Here is a 20959-nt window from a genome sequence, read left to right as displayed (position 1 = left end):
CCGAGATAAAACATTGACTCTTCATGACTACTCAGAATACTCAAATAATTAGGTATCATTGTGTAACTGTTTTGAAACATTTTCTTTTTACTATTTGAAAATTATAAAGTACATGTGTGTCTGGGCTGGAGTGATAGCATAGCGGGCAGGGCATTTGTCTTGCACGCGGCCCATCCAGCTGACCCAGGTTCTATTCCTCCGCCCCTTTTGGAGAGCCCGGCAAGCTACTGAGAGTATCTTGCCCGCAAGGCAAAGCCTGGCAAGCTACCCTGATGTATTCAATATGCCAAACACAGTAACAAGTGTGACAATGGAGACATTACTGGGCCCACTCGAGTAAATTGATGAACAACGGGAGGACAGTGACAGTGACAATGACATGTGTGGCTGATTCATTGTTTTAAATTTAATCTTACAATATCTGCTATATCATGCAACCACTATTTGAGCACATAAAAACATAGATTAATTAGTAAAATGTTACATGAAACAACCTCCCATTTGATCCAACTGTACTTTTCATCATCTTAAAACACCAATTTTCAATAATTATAAAAGTAGAGTTATGGAAAGGTATTGTTTTAGCATTATTCAAATGATTTTATTTCAGTTGTGTTTGGGAGAATCGTTAAGGACTATTGAAAATTAGGGTGTTTTTACAAATGTATTAGAATTGAAAATAGCTGTTTCAAAGGTAACAAAATTGACATCATAGTCTCATTCTTTCCAATTAGAATATGGAAGTAATGAAAGTAAGTTATTGAATTAAAGATTAAGGCTTTTCAGGAAACTTCTGAAAGTTTATGCTTTCTAAAAAGTTTATATTACAGGCTAAAATAAAAGAACAAGTTAGGAGAAATATTCTCCTACCATTCATTTCACAAGGATTAATATCCAAGATCTATAAACAACTTTTAAAACATAACAACAAGAAACCAAACAACCCCATAAAAATGGGAAGATGAACGAACAAATAGTTCCCTAAAGAAGATATAGATGACCAATGGGTATATGAAAAGTTTCTTCATCTCTTATCAGGGAATTGAAAATGAAAGCATAGAAGTCATAGAAATATCATCTCACACTAGTGAAACTGGCACACACATCAAATATCAAACAGAAAAAAATGGGATGGAGGTGGGGGGTAAAACGAAGCCCTCATTCACTGTTGGTGGGAATATTGACTTGTTCAATCTCTTTGAAAAACAATACTAACACTACTCAAAAAACTAAGATACAAGCTTTTATACAGCCCAGAAATTCTACTTCTCAGCATTTATCACAAGAACTCCAATTTTTTTTTCTCAAGGACTGAGCCAATTGTAGAGCAGGAGGGAGATACTGAGACAATGGTGGAATGAAGCAGATACTCTGGTAGATGGTGTAGTTGTGTTGGACTGTTGTATGCATGATAACACATCATGAACAACATTGTAAATCACAGTGTCTCAAGAAAACAGATAATAAATAATTAAAATAGTAAAAAGATAATTTATATTTAGAAGAGGTTGGTGGGGAATGTCTACCTTTAACTTAGTTCTGTTCCTTGAATTTTAGAAATCCATTGCACTGAACTGTAGCACTGTCCTCCCGTTGTTCATAGATTTGCTTGAGCAGGCCCAGTAACGTCTCCATTGTGAGACTTGTTACTGTGTTTGGCATATTGAATACGTCATGGGTAGCTTGCCAGGCTTTGCCGTTGGGGCAAGATACTCTCGGTAGCTTGCCGGGCTCTCAGAAAGGGGCAGAGGAATCGAACCTGGCTTGGCCAAGCCGGACCGTGCACAAGGCAAATGCCCTACCACCATGCTATCGCTCCAGCCCTAGAAATCCATTAAAAAAAATTTTTTTTGAGGGGCCAGAGAGATGTTGAAGGAAGCAAAATGTTTTTCTTTCATGTGACCAACCTGAGTTCAGTCCCTGCCATCCTGTATGACACTCACTCCCTGCCCCCATTATCACAGACCCTGGAATAACTAGCCCAAATCAAAGATCAAGTAAATGGCACAACCAGGACTGATATGCAGAGCCCTTTTTTATTTTCAGATACTCTGCTTTTTCCTGTACTTTGTCTCCATCAATAAGTTGTAATTCTACTTCTACTTCTAGCCAACTTTGGTTGAAATCAAGTTTCTGAATCTAAAAAGTTGAAGCACAAGTATTGATAGTGGTCTTTATCATTATATTCTAATCTCCTGAGACTTACTTTGAAATAGTCATTTTCACCTTTACATTCATACTTTATACTCAATATTTTACTTTTGAATATTTATGAGTCAAAATACACTCCATTTTAACTATAGTTGTGAGTTCTTTTCCATTAGGAAATGAGTAACTACAATTATTAAAGCAGTAGCATTACTAAAATTTCTAAATTCTTGGATCAAAATTTGTAGGTCACCATAATGTTTTATCAAAATACAATGACTAAAAATATTTTAGAAAAGAAATTATGGAACTGGAGAGATAATAAAAATGTTATGATCTCACTTTGCATGTGGCTCACCCAGTTTCAAATTCCATGTACCACACATGGTCGACTGAGCATTACTAGAAGTAACTCATGAGCACAATGTCAAGAGTCAATTCTGAGCTCTCTGGGTGTGGGCCCAAAGCAAATAACTAAAGCAAAAACAAAGCAATAGCAAATTAATAAATAAGATAATCAAAATTGTATTGCCAATAATTTATGACTTAGTTATTTTTCCCAGCCTAATAATGAAACTGCAATGTTGTTTATAATATAAAGTATTTTTAATTCAGAATAAGCTTCACTTTTTATTTTTAAAGTGACCATTTAATTTTTAAATGATAAGCATAAAAATTATTGACTATAAAACATCAACTAATGCATCTACTGAAAAGCTTCTGACATATTTTCTACTAATAAACTGAAATTCAAAGTCGAAATCACATTTAAAAACCCATTCTTCTCCACATGGTATTCCATTATGAAACTGCTGCAATGAACATAACATTAGTTGAACAAACATAACACTATAATCAAGCATCTGCTAACCTTCCTGCATTGCATATACAGCAGAGATTTGTTGTACTTTTTTTAGTATCCTCAATAGGTTTCTGTGTTTATAAAAGTCCAGAAATTATCTTCAGAACTTAGCTTCCATATGGTACTAGGAAATCTGGCATAAGAACATTACTGACAAAAGGAAATACAACTCACTTATTTGAAAATATTTTTTAAAATGTGGCAAGAACAAAGTATTATGGAGGAAGTATTACATCCACCTTACCTTCTGTTCAACCTCATCAAATTGGACAGTTGTATGCACGTGTCAACTATATAAAAAATATATTCACCAACTTGAGTTCTAATGTTAAACATGACTTAAAATATATTCAAATATACTTTAATACTTAGTTTATTATACTCATGATCAGTTTCTATTCAGCAGAGAACCAGCACCGTGGAATCAATAAATAGTGTGCATATTAGTTATGAAATTATAAGGCCCTCCTGTTGATCGTCGATTTGCTCGAGCGGGCCCAGTAACGTCTCCATTGGAGACTTTGTTGTTACTGTGTCTGGCATATCGAATACGTCACGGGGAGCTTGCCAGGCCCTGCCATGCGGGCGAGATACTCTCGGTAGCTTGCCGGGCTCTCTGAGAGGGGCGGAGGAATCGAACTCGGGTCGGCCATGTTGGCCGCTTGTAAGGCAAACGCCCTACCACTGTGCTATCGCTCCAGGTGAAATTATAAATGCAAAGTAAATGATATAACTAAATGATATATATTGAATGGATAACTATTTTATAGAAAACTGATTGTTATTCAAGTCCAAAGAATCTTGTGTAAATTATGTATATCTTCAAGGTTCTTTTTTAAAAATTTTGTTTTTCAATTGTTCTTACTTTTCTGTGAAGTACATTTTGCCCTGTGTAATCATAATATGAGATTATACCTGTTAAGCCACTGACATTTTTACTAACTTCATTCAGGGCTGAAGCAATAGCACAGCGGGTAGGGCATTTACCTTGCATGCAGCCAACCTAGCCAACCCGAGTTCGATTCCTTCGCCCCTCAGCAAATCCTGGCAAGCTCCCCGTGATGTATTCAATATGCCAAACACAGTAACAACAAGTCTCACGATGGAGACATTACTGGGCCCACTTGAGCAAGTCAATGAACAATGGGAGGACAGTGACAGTGACTACGAACTTCATTATATTAAACATTTTATTTAATAATATATCATGTATATTAACAATACATCTGTTAAAATACACTAAACACTATATTTAGTTTTTATAAATAAATTTGCATATTAAAATTATTTAAATTTTAGAAAGATATTATAAAGTACAGTATTTAATATGTATTTTATTTCTAAAATTAAAATTTAATTCTAATAATTAAAAGATCCAATTTCATCAATTAATGAAACCTATTTCTTATTCAGTGTAAAAAAGAATATTCTCTATTAAAGCAAAAATTTTCTTCTAATCATATAATAGTGACCAAGAGCTTAACTTGTGAATTAAAGATGAAAGAATAATCTGGTCCAAATACAGATGGCCCTTTAAACCTAGTCAAAACATATTGCCAGATATTTCAATTAATGTGCCGCAAGGTCACAAAATCAATTTCTTATCATACTAAACACTCATACGGTAAATTTTATTTTCAAACCATAATCTCTAAATTAAATCTTTGTACCTAAAAAATACTGTACAGAAAGCCAGTCATTGGTTTTTCTCCCTGATAGCATTTTCAAAATGGCATGAGGCTTTTTTATGCTATATATAACCTATAAATGTTTGGTTAGATTTTAATCTTCCTAGAGAAAGTCATTATCTCTTTCCATGGCCAAAAAAAGAACCAGTCTCTGTTTCCTTCTTAAAATAAGTACAAGGCTTGAAGAGTTCTGACATTTTCCAGCAAACTTTCTTGGAAACTTTCAACAATTATTGGGACTAATCCTAATCTATACTTTCTGTTTTATGAATCAAGTAACAGCACAAAATTTGGAGAAAATAATTTTAATAATAAAAACAATATAACTTGCAGTAAATCCTATGTAAAGTTTCTTTTTGGGAACTGAAATTGTATCTTAAAAACAAAAAAGATGCATTTTAATAAAAACTGACTGAAATATAAAACATCATCATCTATTACATTCACTTATTCGAATTCTTTCTCCTATTCCAACTGTCTTTAGCAAAGCTTGTTTCTTCTTAAAAGTACTTTTTCTTCCTATTCAAAAATTCAAATTGGAGCATAGCAATTCAACCACTGTTGTCTTCCATCTATGCTTCGTGGAAATGAACTAAAAGTTAATGAAATTACTGTATTTCAATAAACTGGCCTTATTGTCTTAATATTTGACAATTATTTTTATACCAGACAAATATGATTTTTCTGTTTCTTATCAACAAATATTTGACACATATTTTTACACAGCAAATGCTATTTAAAAGAGACTACATGGTAGTATTTTCTCATAAAATTATCTAATAATTTATATGATTCTACTATAAATCTGGATCCTTAGAACTACCTTTGTATTTGGGGTTGGTAAAATGGGATATAAAATCATTATCTCAAGAACCCAGGACATATGAAATGATTTTAGACAATGCAGTGGTGATCTCTCAAATAATTTTCCCACATCCTCCTTGACTTGTAGCCTAGTTATTTCAGTAATACTAATCTCCTTCTCTAGAACATGGAGATAGATCTTGAAGAATATTAGAAAACATCTAAAAATTAAATAAAACTCTGATAGATGGATGTAGTATTTCATATACTTCCTTGTGTTACTAATATCAAAATTCTAATTAAGCATTTAAATGTGATAGATTTAAGTATTTTATCCTTTGAAGTCTTTGATGTGATCAGTAAGTTTGTTTTAATCAAATTTGAGCTTGATAAAAAATAAAACTTGTTTAATCAAATTATTTAACTCTGTGCATATCTATGTTAAAAATAAGGCTTCATCTTTGATGATCATGTAAGTAATAACTTGTTTTATGTAAATTTTTGTTTTCAAAGGTCAATCCATTCAGAAGAGTGATAAATGTGAGGAAGATATTTTCAATAACACAGACAAAAATTATTGTGAAGCTTAGAAGAAAAAAATTATAAAAATACTTCATACTTCTTTAAGATTTATGTAAAAAGGACATACTTAATAAAAATGCAGAAGGAAATATCACGCTCAGTGGACTCTGGGGACTCTTAAGTTTAGGATAGAGTATCTTAAAAACAGAAGGCCATCATAGGACATTAGGGCCAATATTTCAACTAATATTACCTTTTTATATTTTGAAAAACAAAGAAAATACAAGATAATATGAAAAAATTCTTAAGAAATAGAAATGAGAAAGACTTTAGGAAAAAAAGTAATAAGTAATAGAGTTCTTAGATGAGTCTGTGACACAGTTTGATTTCAAAAGCACCATTATTCACCCTTTATGTAAGTACATACACATTGATTACCTGTTTAATAAGTTATACACAAAGATTAATGCCCAGAAATACATTATCCTCAGAAAGAGAAAATTTTAGCACAGGTTTCTTATTAAGAGAAGTGCACCAGTTCAATTCCATACTCACCATTCACTCCTAGTTATAAATATTCAAAGTTATTTTGGAAATATAATACAAGAACTACTTCCAACTTATGGCATTTTATTCAAATGTAGTCAGATGTCAAGGTTTAAACTTTATGTATTTCCATCTTCTACCTCCCCCAAATGAATATGCATTTCCTTTTACTTTAAGGGGTACTCACAATCACATGTTAACAACAGAAATAAAACTCCAATAGGCAAGCAATATAAAAATCATGGTTTTATGGTCGTGATATTCTAATGGTCCAAGTGACTCTGATAGGACATTTCTTTTGTATATAAAATTTAATACCTTGAACCTGCAATATCACAGCAATATTGGAGTGATACCTGAAGACTGAGCCAGGCGTTTTTTCTAAATGCTAGAGTGGAAACAACCAGAGAAAACATGAATTGACTAATATTTGCTACATTTTCGAGTTTCAAAATATGGTTGAAAACAAGGTAATTCATCTCCATACCTCTCAAAAATATAGCTGAACTATAAAATGAATATTGATCAAATAAATGTACCATAATAATATAATTGCCTTTTTAATTTTGGAGAAGCATTAATCCTACTCCTAGCAAGATCTGGTCTATTTTTATAGAGGAAACTGAATTTCAGCAGGGTTATTGTGTGTGTGTGTGTGTGTGTGTGTGTATGTATAACTTACCATGAACTCACCAATTGCAAAGGGCTTTACTATTTATAAGAAGTTTGATAAAACTTGGTACAAAAATATTACAGTTTTTGGCTGGAATAATAGTACAGTTCTTTGGGTGCTTGCCTTGCAAATGGCTACCTGAGTTTGATTCCTGGCATCCTATATGGTCTCCTAAGCACCACCAAGTGTATATTCTCTAGTGCAGAGCAAGAAGTAACTCCTGAGCACTGCTGAGTGTAGCATCAAAACAAATTAAAAAAAAGATATTACAATTTATCTGAAAGTCTCTTAACAAGGAAATGGCATATTAGAAGGATTCTAATGTATTAGCTCTTAGTTACTGGAACATAAAGCTGAGTAAGCAAACAGAATTCTATAGGATAGATTTTTGCTCTGAAAGTCATTTTATTTTTACTATGAAGTAGCATCACAGATTTTCTAAAGTATGCCCCCTTTTTTCCTTCCTTCTTTAATCTAGACTTAGTCGCAAAAAGTGAAGCAATAAAGTACAGATTGTAAAAGTAAGTGACTATAGATTTAGAGGTCCAAGGGATTGATGGAAACTCTTCTTGTAGAGGTCCTCTACATTTTTTGCCTACTTCTTGGTAATAACAGACACCCACATGGATATTATTTTACAGTATTTCTCGGGCATATTATGACCTCAGTTTGAGAATAATATTTATGATATGATAAATATATTTTATTGATGGAGAACAATGTATTAAAAATTACCTGGCAGAAACAATCAAAAGTACTGGGAAGTATCAGAAGGAAGACTTTGGTAAAAACAGACAATTTATGGAAGAGAGTCAGATGATTACAATTCCATAACTGCAAATTATAAATGAGTCAAAAGCAGGCTTTTAGTTGAATCAAACAGCAGAATTTCTTGAACAATAATGCTCTCTTATGCACACACTGTGTGTTGCCATCTTATATTCATGACATTACAAGTAAAAATCCACTCCACCAGTAAATCACACAGTCAAAATTAGAAAATACACTGACTAAATTTTGTTCAGCCAAAAGAGAAATTCTGTAGAGTCTGGGAGTCTGGGTACAGATAAGAAAAAAGATTACAAGTATATCTATGGATGAAATTAGACTATTATAAAAAGTGCGATAGTACTGAGTTGATAAACTTGTGAATACCTTGACCAATGAAGTTTCAATGTGCCTCATTTTATTTCATGCAAATAAATGTAAAATTTATAACTCTGTTCTGTGTGTGATTCTCCTCTGAGGAATAGGAAGACAAGAATGGAGACTCTAGCCTCATTTTTCTGTTTTTTTTTTTTAAGCATTGGTTTGAAATTTCTGTATCGATGCCCCTTGCTATTACATAGGAGGAATAAGAGAAAAGAGGTGCAAAGAATTGAGTAATAAAAGAGTTTTAAAATTTATTGTCAAAGAAAGGTTTTTTGTAATCTAGACTTTATTTGTACACAGAAATCCATTTCAATATTTTTTTGTTTAGGTATTTTTTAAAAAATCCAGAATCTCTGTAATTGTGCCAGCTAGTTTTTTCCTTTCAGTCTACTTTATCTCCCGAAAACTAGCATTTTCTAAGCCAATTGTTCTCTTTATTCAACTTTGTTTTTGCATTGTTGGCTCTTCTCCAATGCCTGGTTATCCTTAAATGACCCTCATGTTTATATTTCAAGGACAATCTCAATTACTATAGGTAGTCTGACTCAGGTTTTGCTTGTAACCCATTCATTGCAACTTCTTAGTATAAGGGAGTTTAGAGTTTCCTGTCTATATTGGTGAGATACAGCAATTTTCAGGCATTATTTCAATTATCATAGGTGGAAAATAAACAAAAAAAATTAACTCTCAAGAATTTCTTCAAACTGATGACAGTTTCCTTTCAGTGTTTTTTCTTGGCTTTATCTCAGAACAAAAGAGGAATGGGAACCAATAAGGAATAAGAATGTAATCTGAGCAGGCCTTTAGAAAATAACAACTCAATCAACTAGATAACTGTTTCTTTTCTGGGAAGGAACATGGATTCCATGACCACAAGGGAAGACATTATCTCTGCTGTAGTCTTCTCTGTCTACACGGATCACTGCTTTTTATGACCTGAAGTTCTACTTTGATAAATTCACTTTTTTTTTTTTTTTGACTTTTCAAGACCCTCTCTTTGATTTCACTGATTTTACTATCACTACAATCGGCTGGAGAGATGTGGACAAACAGGAGTTAAATAATTGTTTCTGTTCTATGAATTTCATCAAGATATAAAACCTATACATAGTTTTAATTTCCCTGAACTTGTTTCTAAGGTAGTTTAAGAATATACCCCATACATATACACAATTATAACCACATCAGAGTTCATTTGTTTAATGAGTTTGCATTAGTATTAATTTGCCTAAGAAACTTCCCTGGAATGTGTAAAAGTAAATTTGTTTTACAAAAGAAAAAATGTTTCCTCAAGAATGTTTGGTAGTAGGGGCTGGAGCAATAGCACAGTGGGTAGGGCGTTTGCCTTGCACGCAGCCAACCCGGGTTCGATACCCAGCATCCCATATGGTCCCCTGAGCACCGCCAGGGGTAACTCCTGAGTGTAGAGCCAGGAGTAACCCCTGTGCATTGCCTCATTGCCAGGTGTGACTCAGAAAGAAAAAAAAAGTTTGGTAGTATACGGCATACGGATGAAGCAAAATGTATGTATATACAATATCATTGAGATAAACCTTTCTGATTCAAGTATTTAAATAGTACTTAACTTAAAACTCAGCAGCCACAGATCGAGATGAGGAAGAAAAGGAGGGTAGGGAGAAGAAAATAATAGAAATGGAGGGATGGTAGAGGGAATGAAAGATGAAATGAGAAAAAAAATCTGGTTCCAACTTTTTTCTCAAATTCCAATTCCTAAATTACAATATCACATACATGTAATAAATAAAAATGAATAGGGAAAAGCACGGATGAACTACTCAGAAATCTAACAGTGCCTTATGAGAAATAAAAAAAAAATTCAAAAGAGACCCATTTGAGCCTAAAGAGAAAAAAAAAGGACAAGATTTACAAAATTCTGCTCAAGTTTTCTCTGAAGGAGATTACTGAAATAGGCTTACAGAGATCTGATATAGAATTTAGCCCACTCTATGTTTCTGGTACACAACGTTATAGAAGTTATAATATGGGAACAATTGAAAGACTTAATTTTCTTCCTTTTGATTTTAATCTCACTAATAAATTAATTTTGATCTATAATTTATGAGAATTTGCAAAACTTAGCTGATAATTTAACATTATTTACTAACAAAATATATTGTAATGCTATATAGGTCAGGTATCATTTCCTAAATATCAGATTTCAAGTATATATAAATATTCCAACAGTTAAAATAATTAACTTTACATAATATATACTAAAATATTTGTTCTCTGCTTTGAAATACATTGATAAATTTTATGACAATTTTCCTATATTGTAATCATTAGTTTAGAAAATGAGTGCATTAATAATTATATAATAGAACTTTTAAATCCTATAATATAATAAGAATCTAGTTCAGCACAATGTATTAGGTTTTATCTTTGTTACTCTTAGAGCTAGAGACATTAACAATATCCTTTGTATGTGCGTTCATGAAGCACAGATGTTTATAAGATGAATGCATAAAAATAGGTCAACTATCTTTAAACAAATAATAGAATGTATGCATCCAAGTGAGGATTTGAAAGTCAGTACATTTTTCCACTGATGTTATTATTACATACACACTATTAGGCAACATAAAATCACTTAAAAATGTTTAACTGTTTTAATCTACCTACTTACACAAAATATTTTCCTTATCACTTGATCACTTGATCCTTATATAAATATTAATTTATAACCACTTTCCTTTTTCTTAAAGCAACTCCTGAAATTGTCTGTTTTATTCATTATATTTTGTTGAAATTTCTTAGATATTTAAAAAAATGAAATCTATTTTCAAAATATCAAAATTAAGAATAAAGAAAATAATAGCACTTATATATGTAATAAAGAAAACATTTTAATTAAAATTAAGAACTGGCATCATTATTATAATAAACAACTCTATAGTGCACCTTATTTGATTGTTATAGGTGACATATATCTGTACCTATAAAGATCAGATGGAAAAAGATTATAATTCATTGTTTTTTTCACATTTCTATCATGAAAATAGTGATATGATCACTTCATTAAAAATTTGAAACTCCAGTTACTGCATGTAGAACACATAAGAGTGCTAATTTATATATAGACATCACATATACTTTTTTAATACTTTCTATAACTTCTAAAGATCATTGGTTTTCCCATTTTGTTGAGACCTTACAATTAAATAAGAGTCTGTGTAGAAATAATCACATCCTTAATATTTATTTCTTAGACTAAGTAAAGTTATGCCAGTAAATTAATTCTCCTGTACCTTGAACTGAAAAGTTGTTCATGTTGGCACAGCTGTTTTGATTTTGTTTTCTGTACCGGTGTTACACTCTTCTATAGTTTATTATATTACTTTTCTGGTTAAATTTTATAAACATATATACTGTAGATAAGCATGAAAACACTGCCTTTTAGACTACAGACTACATCTTCCTGAGTGCAGGAATGGCAGATTTCAATTATTGTTTGTAAAGCGCTTGTGATTTTGCCCATAATATTTATGTATTAAACTCTTAAAATATTTTCATGCATTTATACAAGATGTTATCTGTTTCATTACTGATTTGTCTTTTTTTTTTTCATTGTTGCTTTTGAGCCACACATGTTGATTCTCAGGGTTTACTCTTGGCTCTGAACTCAGTAATTACTTCTGTTGGTGCTCGGGGTTTCATATGAAATAACAAGGGATTGAACCAGGTCAGTTGCATGCAAGCAAGCTCTCTACCCACTGCATTACCTCTCCAGGACCCAGTTAATGATCCTTCTTAATCGTACCTGGGGCAATTGTTTTGGTCCTATCCATTGTTTGGTCTTATTCCAAGAAACTTTTAGGAACACAGTCTCTTTTAGTGGGGAGACAAATTCTCCTTCCTATCTTTACATCCAAAGATAATTTAGTCTTTTTTTTTCCTCTCTTACAGTTGAGCCTATTCCAGGTCGCAGAATAACACATGTTCCATGTACATGAAGATTAACCCTTCCAACTTTTAATACTCTTTTTATTAAGATTAAGATCTTTTTGTTAAGATCTCTAACTCCCTACATTTCTCATAATTGTGCACCAAAAACTAGCCAAGTCTTTGCCCAAAAGCAATAAGAATGGCAATATCGAGATATTAACAAATTAAAGCAACCAAAATTTAGGATTAAAATCATTAGCAACTTCAAAACTTATTAAATGTATGGTCAAATTTCAATACAAACATCTCTATCTCTTGTCTTAAAATACTCTCATATATCAGCTTAATAATAAATTTTATTTATTAATAAATTTTTTAATAATAAATATATTAATTTAATTTAATTTAATTTATTTAATATAATAAATAAATTTATTTAATAATAAATTTTATTGGGCTGGAGCGATAGCACAGCGGGTAGGGCGTTCGCCTTACAAGCGGCCAACATGGCCGACCCGAGTTCGATTCCTCCGCCCCTCTCGGAGAGCCCGGCAAGCTACCGAGAGTATTGGATATGCCAGACACAGTAACAACAAAGTCTCCAATGGAGACGTTACTGGGCCCCCTCGAGCAAATCGACAATCAACGGGAGGGCCTTTACCTTTACCTTTACCTTTTAATAAATTTTATTAACACTTCCACAAACTTAGATAAATTCATATTAAAATGATACTGCATTATCAATTTGGCTTAAAAACTTGTTGTACTCTAATTGTTAGATTAATTGGAATTCATTGATCTTCACTGGTAACTAGTGAAGGTAGAGATACCAGAGACTGAGTCCTAGCTTTATCAAATAGACCTCCAGATAGTGGGGAAAGAGTTCAAAACTTTGAGCCTTGCTTCTTTGGTATGCAAAAGATGTAGCCCAGAGGTCTTCAAAAGCTTGTTACAAGTGTCAGGATAGTTTTTGGAAAGAAATCACAGCATCAGAAGCTCAGAGAGAAAAACCAATAGTTACTGGGGATAGTCCCCTCCCCTAGCATTTCTGGGTGTTTCCCTAATAGCTACAGAGCATTAATGGAGATGGGGGGTGGGGAGAAGGAAACCACCCATTTCTTCCTTAGAGGGGAGAGGAACGGTACTCAGAAGGCTCTGTAGTCCTGTGCAGGGATTCTCTAACTCCCTAGTAGGTGGTTCATTGCACAGGCCTGAGGAAGCAATGCTGCTACTCCAGCCCTACATTGCCACTTTCATGATCCTCTACAGGAGTGGGGACACACTGTGGCACTCAGGGTTCAACAATTCTGAACCCTGCGATACACTCAGGACCCATATGGTTTAAGCCAGGGATAAAAACTAAGTTGACTACATGTAAAACATGCACTTTAATTTCTGTTATCTCTCCATCCAGCATTTTTACTTTCATTTTAAAAGATTATTATAAAATTTAAATATTATTTTACTTAATACCTTAAGTATTAAGCAAAAGCATAATTACCAAGTTCTATTTATTCATTTATCTAATTTGGGGGCGGTTATATGTGTGGCTGTTAGAAGTTAACCTCTGCTAGTATACTTCTGCTTTGACCTAGGAGCATCACCTCTCCAATACACACAGTCTATCTGTAGCTTAGTTTGTTTCATATGGAACAATGAAACATAAAGAAGTCTATCTTTTTCCCATTCTTATTTAAACCAGCACATTTCAGCTAGGCAGTGAGGTAAAAGGGCCTCTTGACAATGAACTTCAGGAAGCCATAAAACCAAAAAAAAAAAAAAAAGTTTGGAGAGACAAGATATGATCTCTAATGGAAATATTCTCCAGCCAGCTCAAACCTAATGGGTCTGAAGACAATTCACAGACAGGGACAAAGGCCCTGATAAGATTCAGAGAACAAAAAGATTTCTCAAGTTCAAAGTTCTTTTCTTTGACAATTTGCCCAAGCAAGAAGTCTTATCTACACAGAGAGACCAACTAAATGCAGTTTGAAAAATACCCTATGTAACTAGTCTCTTGCAACTCAGGGCACTCCTGAGTTGGAATTGTCTGCATCTTTTCTTTGGATGTGTAAACACTTCATTTAGTTCTTTCCTCTCTGTGGAGAAGCCAATGCTCTTTCTTATATGTGTCTCATGTTTTCCCTAATGAAAATATTCTCCTTCACTGTATGCCTTCTTCTGAAATTTTTTACTGTGAACAAAGACAAAAATCTGGGACCCAAATGGAGAATGGGACAAACTTCATCTTTTTCTGCATAGAGCAACACCTCACTTTATCCTGATAACAGAGGGTACCAAAAATCAAGGCCGCAGGGGACTAGCACCCACACTAGGGAGAGTAAGTGGTCTCCACTACAAATTGACAGTTTCCCTAGTAATCTGGCAGGATCTTAATGCCCAGTCTTTGCAGGAGTTACTGCAAACTTTATTAGTCCTAAACTGTCCTGCCACTAGCCCTCTTGATACTGAGAAGTAAATATAGAATTATTTGGAGCACCTCAAAAATCACTGCACATTTACATCTCCTAGTTTTTGTTATTATATATTCTTTTTAGATGACTTATCTTTGCAGATTTGTCAATCTTGATAATTACTATTTATACTTCACTTGTTAATGTAAGTTCTCTGTTTTGAAATCTTTCCCAAACTTCTCTGTGGGTCTCAAATTTATCTACTTATACATTTTAAATATTGTATGATCCTTACTACAGTTCTTTCACTCTTCCCAGACATACTAAAAACCAATATTGTTTTTAAAATTTATTATTTAATTCAAAGGACTTGGCAGTACCTGTTAATCAGAGGCTGTGGGAGGCTAAAGTAGTAAGTATTGGCTCTGGAATCAGACACACTTGGGTTCAACTGTTGGCTCATCACTGTTTTATAATTGAGACACTCATTTAACTTATGTAAATCTTTTTCTTTTTAGATAAAATGGCAATATTAGCATAATAAGTTGTTGTGCTAATTAAATGTGTTATGTTGAACTCAGAGGACAGGTGACTCAGTAAGTATGAAAGTGCTCAGTAAGTATGAAAATGTTCAGTAAGTATCTGCTCACTAAAAAGATTATTACATGAAATAAATTCACTACTGTCAAGAGCTGTTTCTGGGCTAGAGAGTTAATAAAGAGGGCAAAGTAATTGTCTTGTGCGGTTCATCTGGATATCAATCCCAAGCATGCCACACATGGTCCCCCAAGCCTGCGAGGAATGATCCTAAGCACAGAACCAGGATTAAGTTCTGAGCACAACCGTGTGTTTTCCAAAAGCAAATCAAACAAACCAAAAATTCTATTAGGTGTCTATAAAATTAGGTAGAGTTGGGGAAAACTGCATTGGATAAAAAAAAGTTTCACTTCACTTCAAAATGAATCATTAAATCACACAGTTACTAACTAGTTGGTTGCTTAAGGTCCAAATTATAGACTATTATTGATGTTAGTGATGATAATCATAACAGTCAAAAAGTATCTAAATAGAAAATTAAACCAAGATGCTTTATACAACTATTATACAACTTATAATGATAAATGAAAAAGCACATTAATATATATGATGCAATCTTTGAAGGTCACACAACTATCAATATGCCATAATGCTATTCAATTAAGCATGCAATAAAAATCTGAGATTATTTATGGAAAGCATTTTGTAGTGCTTGTAGAATAGTATATTACAAAATTTGGCTGTATATATAAACAAAAATGCCTGATATAATGCGCCATAAAGCTACTGCAGCTTTGCTTTACATTTTTTACACATTAAACTAATTATGATGAGGCTTAGTCTTACTGTATGCTGCATATTTAATCTTTTTTTAAGAGCCTATCAAATTGAATCACAAGATATAATTGTTTATGCTATAAGAAAACACATGCAATATTAACAATGTACACTACCCTGGCTTAATTAGAAAAAGTCCATGATAGCTTAAATACATTTAGGAATATAATGCCACACAGTTCTAATTTGAACTTGCCATTTGCTTATATTTTAAAACTAATTTATAGGACTTGGAGCTTCTTTTTCTCCATTCTCTTACACAGAAAGTTGTTCTATTAACTCTACTAAAAGTAGATTCTGCTAATGATGAGATAGAAATAAAGAATGATTTAGTAAGTTGGGAGGAAATAGGAATGTGGGAAAGATAAGGAAATAACTTAAATTTGATTATTAGATAATACCCAAATTATCAGGTCAATAAGCTAAATTGTATATTTATTGTTGCACCTAAAAGAAACAACATATTGCTAGTGTAATCTAGAATACATGATTTGGTCTAGGCTAAGTTCTATAAATGAACTATGTTTGTAGATAAAAATTATAGAATATGTAGATAAAAATAAAGACTATGCAGTCTAATATAAATGACTTGGTCTAGGCTAATTTCTATAAATGAATTCTACTTTTGTAGATAAAAGTTTATTTAAAAAATTCTTTCCTTTGAGGATTAGGGGTCCCAACCATGCTAAGGTCCAGTGGTTCTGGAAGAACATCAGGGATACACCAGGAGGTTCTTTAGAGGTCATGGAGCGCTGAGGATCAAAGTTACATCCTTAACTATGCAAGACATCTTCTGTCCTTGATCACTGGGCTGTCTCCATGAGCTTATTTTCAAAATTCTTTTACTACTTTCTTTTTCTTTTCCTTCTTCTGTCTCTGTCTCTATTTGTCTTGTTTCTGCCTGTATTTCTGTCTGTCTCTCATGCACACACACACATACACACAAACACACAGAAAGAGAAAGAGAGAGAGAGAGAGAGATTGAGAGACTAAGTACTAAAGAAATTATCTGAGGAAAATTTATACCAGTACAACCAGCAAGTTACTCCGCCCCACCCCCCCAGCTTTGTCCCCAATTTGCTCATTTCAACTTAGCTTTCCAGGTTAAGTTAAAGTTGCGTCAATATTAAGGAACATCCACACCAAGAATAATCTATATATATAGAATCAGTCAAAATCAATATTCAAATAGAACATATTTACTTAAGCTTTGTTGTCAACAGGATGAGATCTAACATTCCAAAGTAAAACAACTTTAATTTTTGGACAGGGAAGAGAAATCAGAGAACTGTCTCAGGACAAAATCTGAAAGGACAATAAAGATTGTTTACCTTCACAAATTGTGACACCATTTCCTGAAAACCCCATGTTGCAATAACAGGCTTCAATTCCATTCCGTATTTCACATTTTGCGTTTGGGAGACAAGGTGTTTTGGTGCAATTTTGAGAGTAGGTATAATTCAGCAAAGTGGAAAAAAACACTATAAGAAAATAAATACGCCTTTTCAAAATGAGAAAGGAAAATCTCTCCTGATTGTTGAGTTAGACTACAAATAAATGCACACACTCTGCTTTTTTTCCATTTAGATAAATGGATTGTAAGAATTCCTCAAGGGGGGCATTTAACTAGATAACAGCACCATAGCAAGTAAGTAAAACGATTAATATTTTTTTCTTCAATCTCAATGTTCTTTATCAAATAAATCTCAACAAAACTAAAATGTAGCAAACAATTCTGCTTTGTAGGGAAAACACTATTCCTAGATCACTGGACCATAGGATCACTCTTCACTCTGCTACTTTTGAAAGGAACTGCCTGCTTGCAAAGCAATTTCTCTCCTCTGGGAATGATTCGGTGAAGAAATCAGAGTGGAATAAGTATTGGTACTTTTCAAATTCAAATATATGTAATTTTAAAATGCAGAGCAGCATGTCATAATATCCAGAAAGTCAAATGTAATTATTTTTTCCCTGTGTTCTAACACGTTTAAGTTTTCCTTTTAATATACATATATATTAAAAAATATATGTATATACACACACACACACTTTCTAAGGATAATTCAATACTGGTCTAAGATTAAAGTTCCATACATGGAAGAAAAAGCACCATTAACAAAAATTAACATTAACATTAGAGAAAACACAACTACTTCGGGTGTGAAAACAAAATTGAAATGGTATTTTGTGGGCTGCTTGGAAATGATAAGAATAAGCATAAGACATGCTTTTGTGTTGTTGTCCTAGATCTCCACAAGACACGCCTTGCAGGAGATAGACTATTATGAATCATGGAAAGTTATTGTTTTGAAATAGTCATCTGAGATAAATTGTCCTTTTCTTGTGACAGGGTATTCTTAAACAGTGGGCTCTGAGCCCCAGCCTGTCGAGCTGCATACAGGTCTACACCAGAATGAAATTACTCTCAACTCCTCAACTTACTACCTCTGCGGAGCATCAATAAAATCGTATTTTAAGGTAACCTTAAGCCTGTGCTGACTGTCTCCTTTAAAGTGCTAAGGATCCTCCCAAGAGTGTAAAAAGTTTGGATTTCCAAAATTTCTTAAGGAAAGAACAGTAGAAAAGACCGTCTGAGACTTAGTGAACGCTCTCAGAAGGATTTTTTTTTAATTGACTTTCTCTGAGCCCTGGATCTCATCTCCACAGTTGAAAGGCCAAGCAAGGAGAAAAACATCCCGAAGCACAGCGTCAACTCCCTGACTTAGCCAAATGCACTTGGCACTTAAGTTCCTCCTGGAAAAAAAACCCCATCTCTACAAAGGATCTTCCCCTCCAGCTAAGACCCGGTCGGGCTGATGGGCACTCACTCACCTAGGAGCGGAAGGAGTTTCATTGGCAGCGGCCGCGGTGGCAGTGGCGGTGGCAGGAATGCTGCTGGGAGTGCGGGCCCTGTACCGGGATGCTGCTGGGCGGGCGCGGCAGGGTCCCGGCTCCGTCCCCAGTGACGCGCGGGCTTCCTCCGGGCACTTTCCGGCCCCTTTTGTGTGAGTGTGTGTGTCAAGCCTGAGTTTGCAGACAACGTCCGGCTCAGTCCCTAGCCACTATAGTCACCATGATCTCATTCTGGGCCTCCCCCACTCCCCAAACTGCCCCTGCACTTTTGCAGACCCTCACGAAAGCATTTTGTCCCCAGGACCAGAATGTAGAATGTTAATTCCGAAAACTGTTCTTTACTGTCAAAGCCCTCAAGGCACTCCAGGAGTGGCCTTCCTGAGTGTCCAGGACATTAGGTTAAGTTTCAGGGCAAAGTCCTTTTTAAAAAAAAAATTTACTAATAAATTTTTCTACAGAACTATGGGCCAAGAAGAAGGCAGGAACTCTGACCCTAAACTATAAGGTTTTTATTTCCATTGTTTTCTCACCTTGTTGGATCTCAGGGTCAAGAATGTGAAATTTAAAAACAAAAGCAAAAACAAAAAAAACCTTTTTTTAACTTACCTACTTCCTAGGTGGTGTGCCTAAAATTATTGAAGGAAAAGATAAGTAAACAAATAAAAATGTTTTACAAAAATCAAATGGCAATAGGAGTCTGTTCTCTCTTCAACCAAAGTGTACCCCTACTCCCTATCCCAGAAAAATGAGTACATTCTATATAATTTTCTTTATTACTTGCTATTTATTTATGTTCTATGTTCTTTTGTTTGGTGTCTGAGTTGATTATATAGAAACTGATTGCACTGATTGAAGCATAAAAAACATTAATTGAAAACTGAAGAATAACTGACAGGCAAAACTAACCCATAAAGACAAGAAGCAGCTGGGTGTTTCCCTGAGTTTGGGGTGAGAAGTGTACACCACAGGAAAACTCAAAGGGAAATTTAGGGATAACAGGATTCTTCCATGTCTTGATAAGGATGCTGGTTCCAAGAATGCATGCATTGGTCAGGGCTCCTTGAACTGAATTTTAAAACAGATGTGTTTTATTGTATGTAAATTAAGTATGTTAACTGAGGCCAGAGATTTAACCCAGTGATAGAATACATGCTTTGTTCATAGAAAGCTATTATTGAATTGATGGCACCACCAAAGTGCAAAATAAATTAGATATATACATATATATTTAGATATGTGCATATATGTGTACATATAATATATGTATATACTCAATAACATTGATTTAAAGAACCGGTGATGTTTGAGTCATCGATGGAAAACTTTCAAATTATCATTTTAAGCTTGTGTAATTTAACAAACAACTACTGAATTTTGTAAATTCACCCTCACAATAAATAAAACACAACACAATGTAACAACAAAACAAGTAATAAAGCCAAGATTTAAAAATGAACTTGATATGGAAGTAGAAAATGCCATTTTCTGCTTTCTACAAACCATGCCTTTCTCCTTCAAAAATAATGCATCACATGCAGTTTTCCTTTTGCATATAGTTGATTATCCCAATTTACAGAAGCAAATCATTTGGATCATTGGAGTCCCACTTCAAGGAGATTATGAAGGACTGGTTAAACTAAAACTTCTCACAATGAAAAGAGAGCTTATTAAAAAGACACATTTCCTTGCCTCCCACTGAATTTTATTGCTTAATTCAAAATTTTTGCAAAAAGTTTCTCTGTGGTCCTTGTACTAGATGAGTTCACTGAGGAATAGAGATGCCCTGTAACTTGATCAAAGTCACATGAGAATTGTGACTGGCTTTGATTTACAAGTCTAATTTTTTCTGGAGTCATTATTCTTCACTATCTTGATCTTCATTCTATTGTGGGTGCTACTGTCCTCTGAAGGTGTGGCAGAAATGAAGAATCACTTCTTTGTGTGTGTGTGTGCTTTTTGGGTCACGTCCAGCAATGCACAGGGGTTACTCCTGGCTCTGCACTCAGAAATTACCTCT

General features: G+C 33.8%; 1 protein-coding gene across 1 annotated transcript in view; it reads right to left on the bottom strand.

Annotated features, from left to right (window-relative positions):
* The window catches only part of ADGRL4 (adhesion G protein-coupled receptor L4), an 83503-nt gene extending 64357 nt beyond the window's left edge, over positions 1 to 19146 (bottom strand). The window contains exons 1-2 of the mRNA XM_056123094.1: positions 18922 to 19146; positions 17421 to 17570 (exon numbers count right to left, since the gene is read on the bottom strand). Of these exons, the coding sequence (XP_055979069.1) occupies positions 17421 to 17570; positions 18922 to 18943 (172 nt within the window). The 5' untranslated portion in view covers positions 18944 to 19146. The remainder of the gene's footprint in view (positions 1 to 17420; positions 17571 to 18921) is intronic.
* Between the last annotated feature and the right edge of the window lie 1813 nt (positions 19147 to 20959).

Source organism: Sorex fumeus, unplaced genomic scaffold (genome assembly GCF_029834395.1).
Source record: "Sorex fumeus unplaced genomic scaffold, SorFum_2.1 ptg000047l, whole genome shotgun sequence".
In the NCBI taxonomy this organism is placed as follows: domain Eukaryota; kingdom Metazoa; phylum Chordata; class Mammalia; order Eulipotyphla; family Soricidae; genus Sorex; species Sorex fumeus.
The sequence above is the reverse complement of the archived record's forward strand: the minus strand, read 5'-3'. Positions and strand labels throughout refer to the sequence as shown.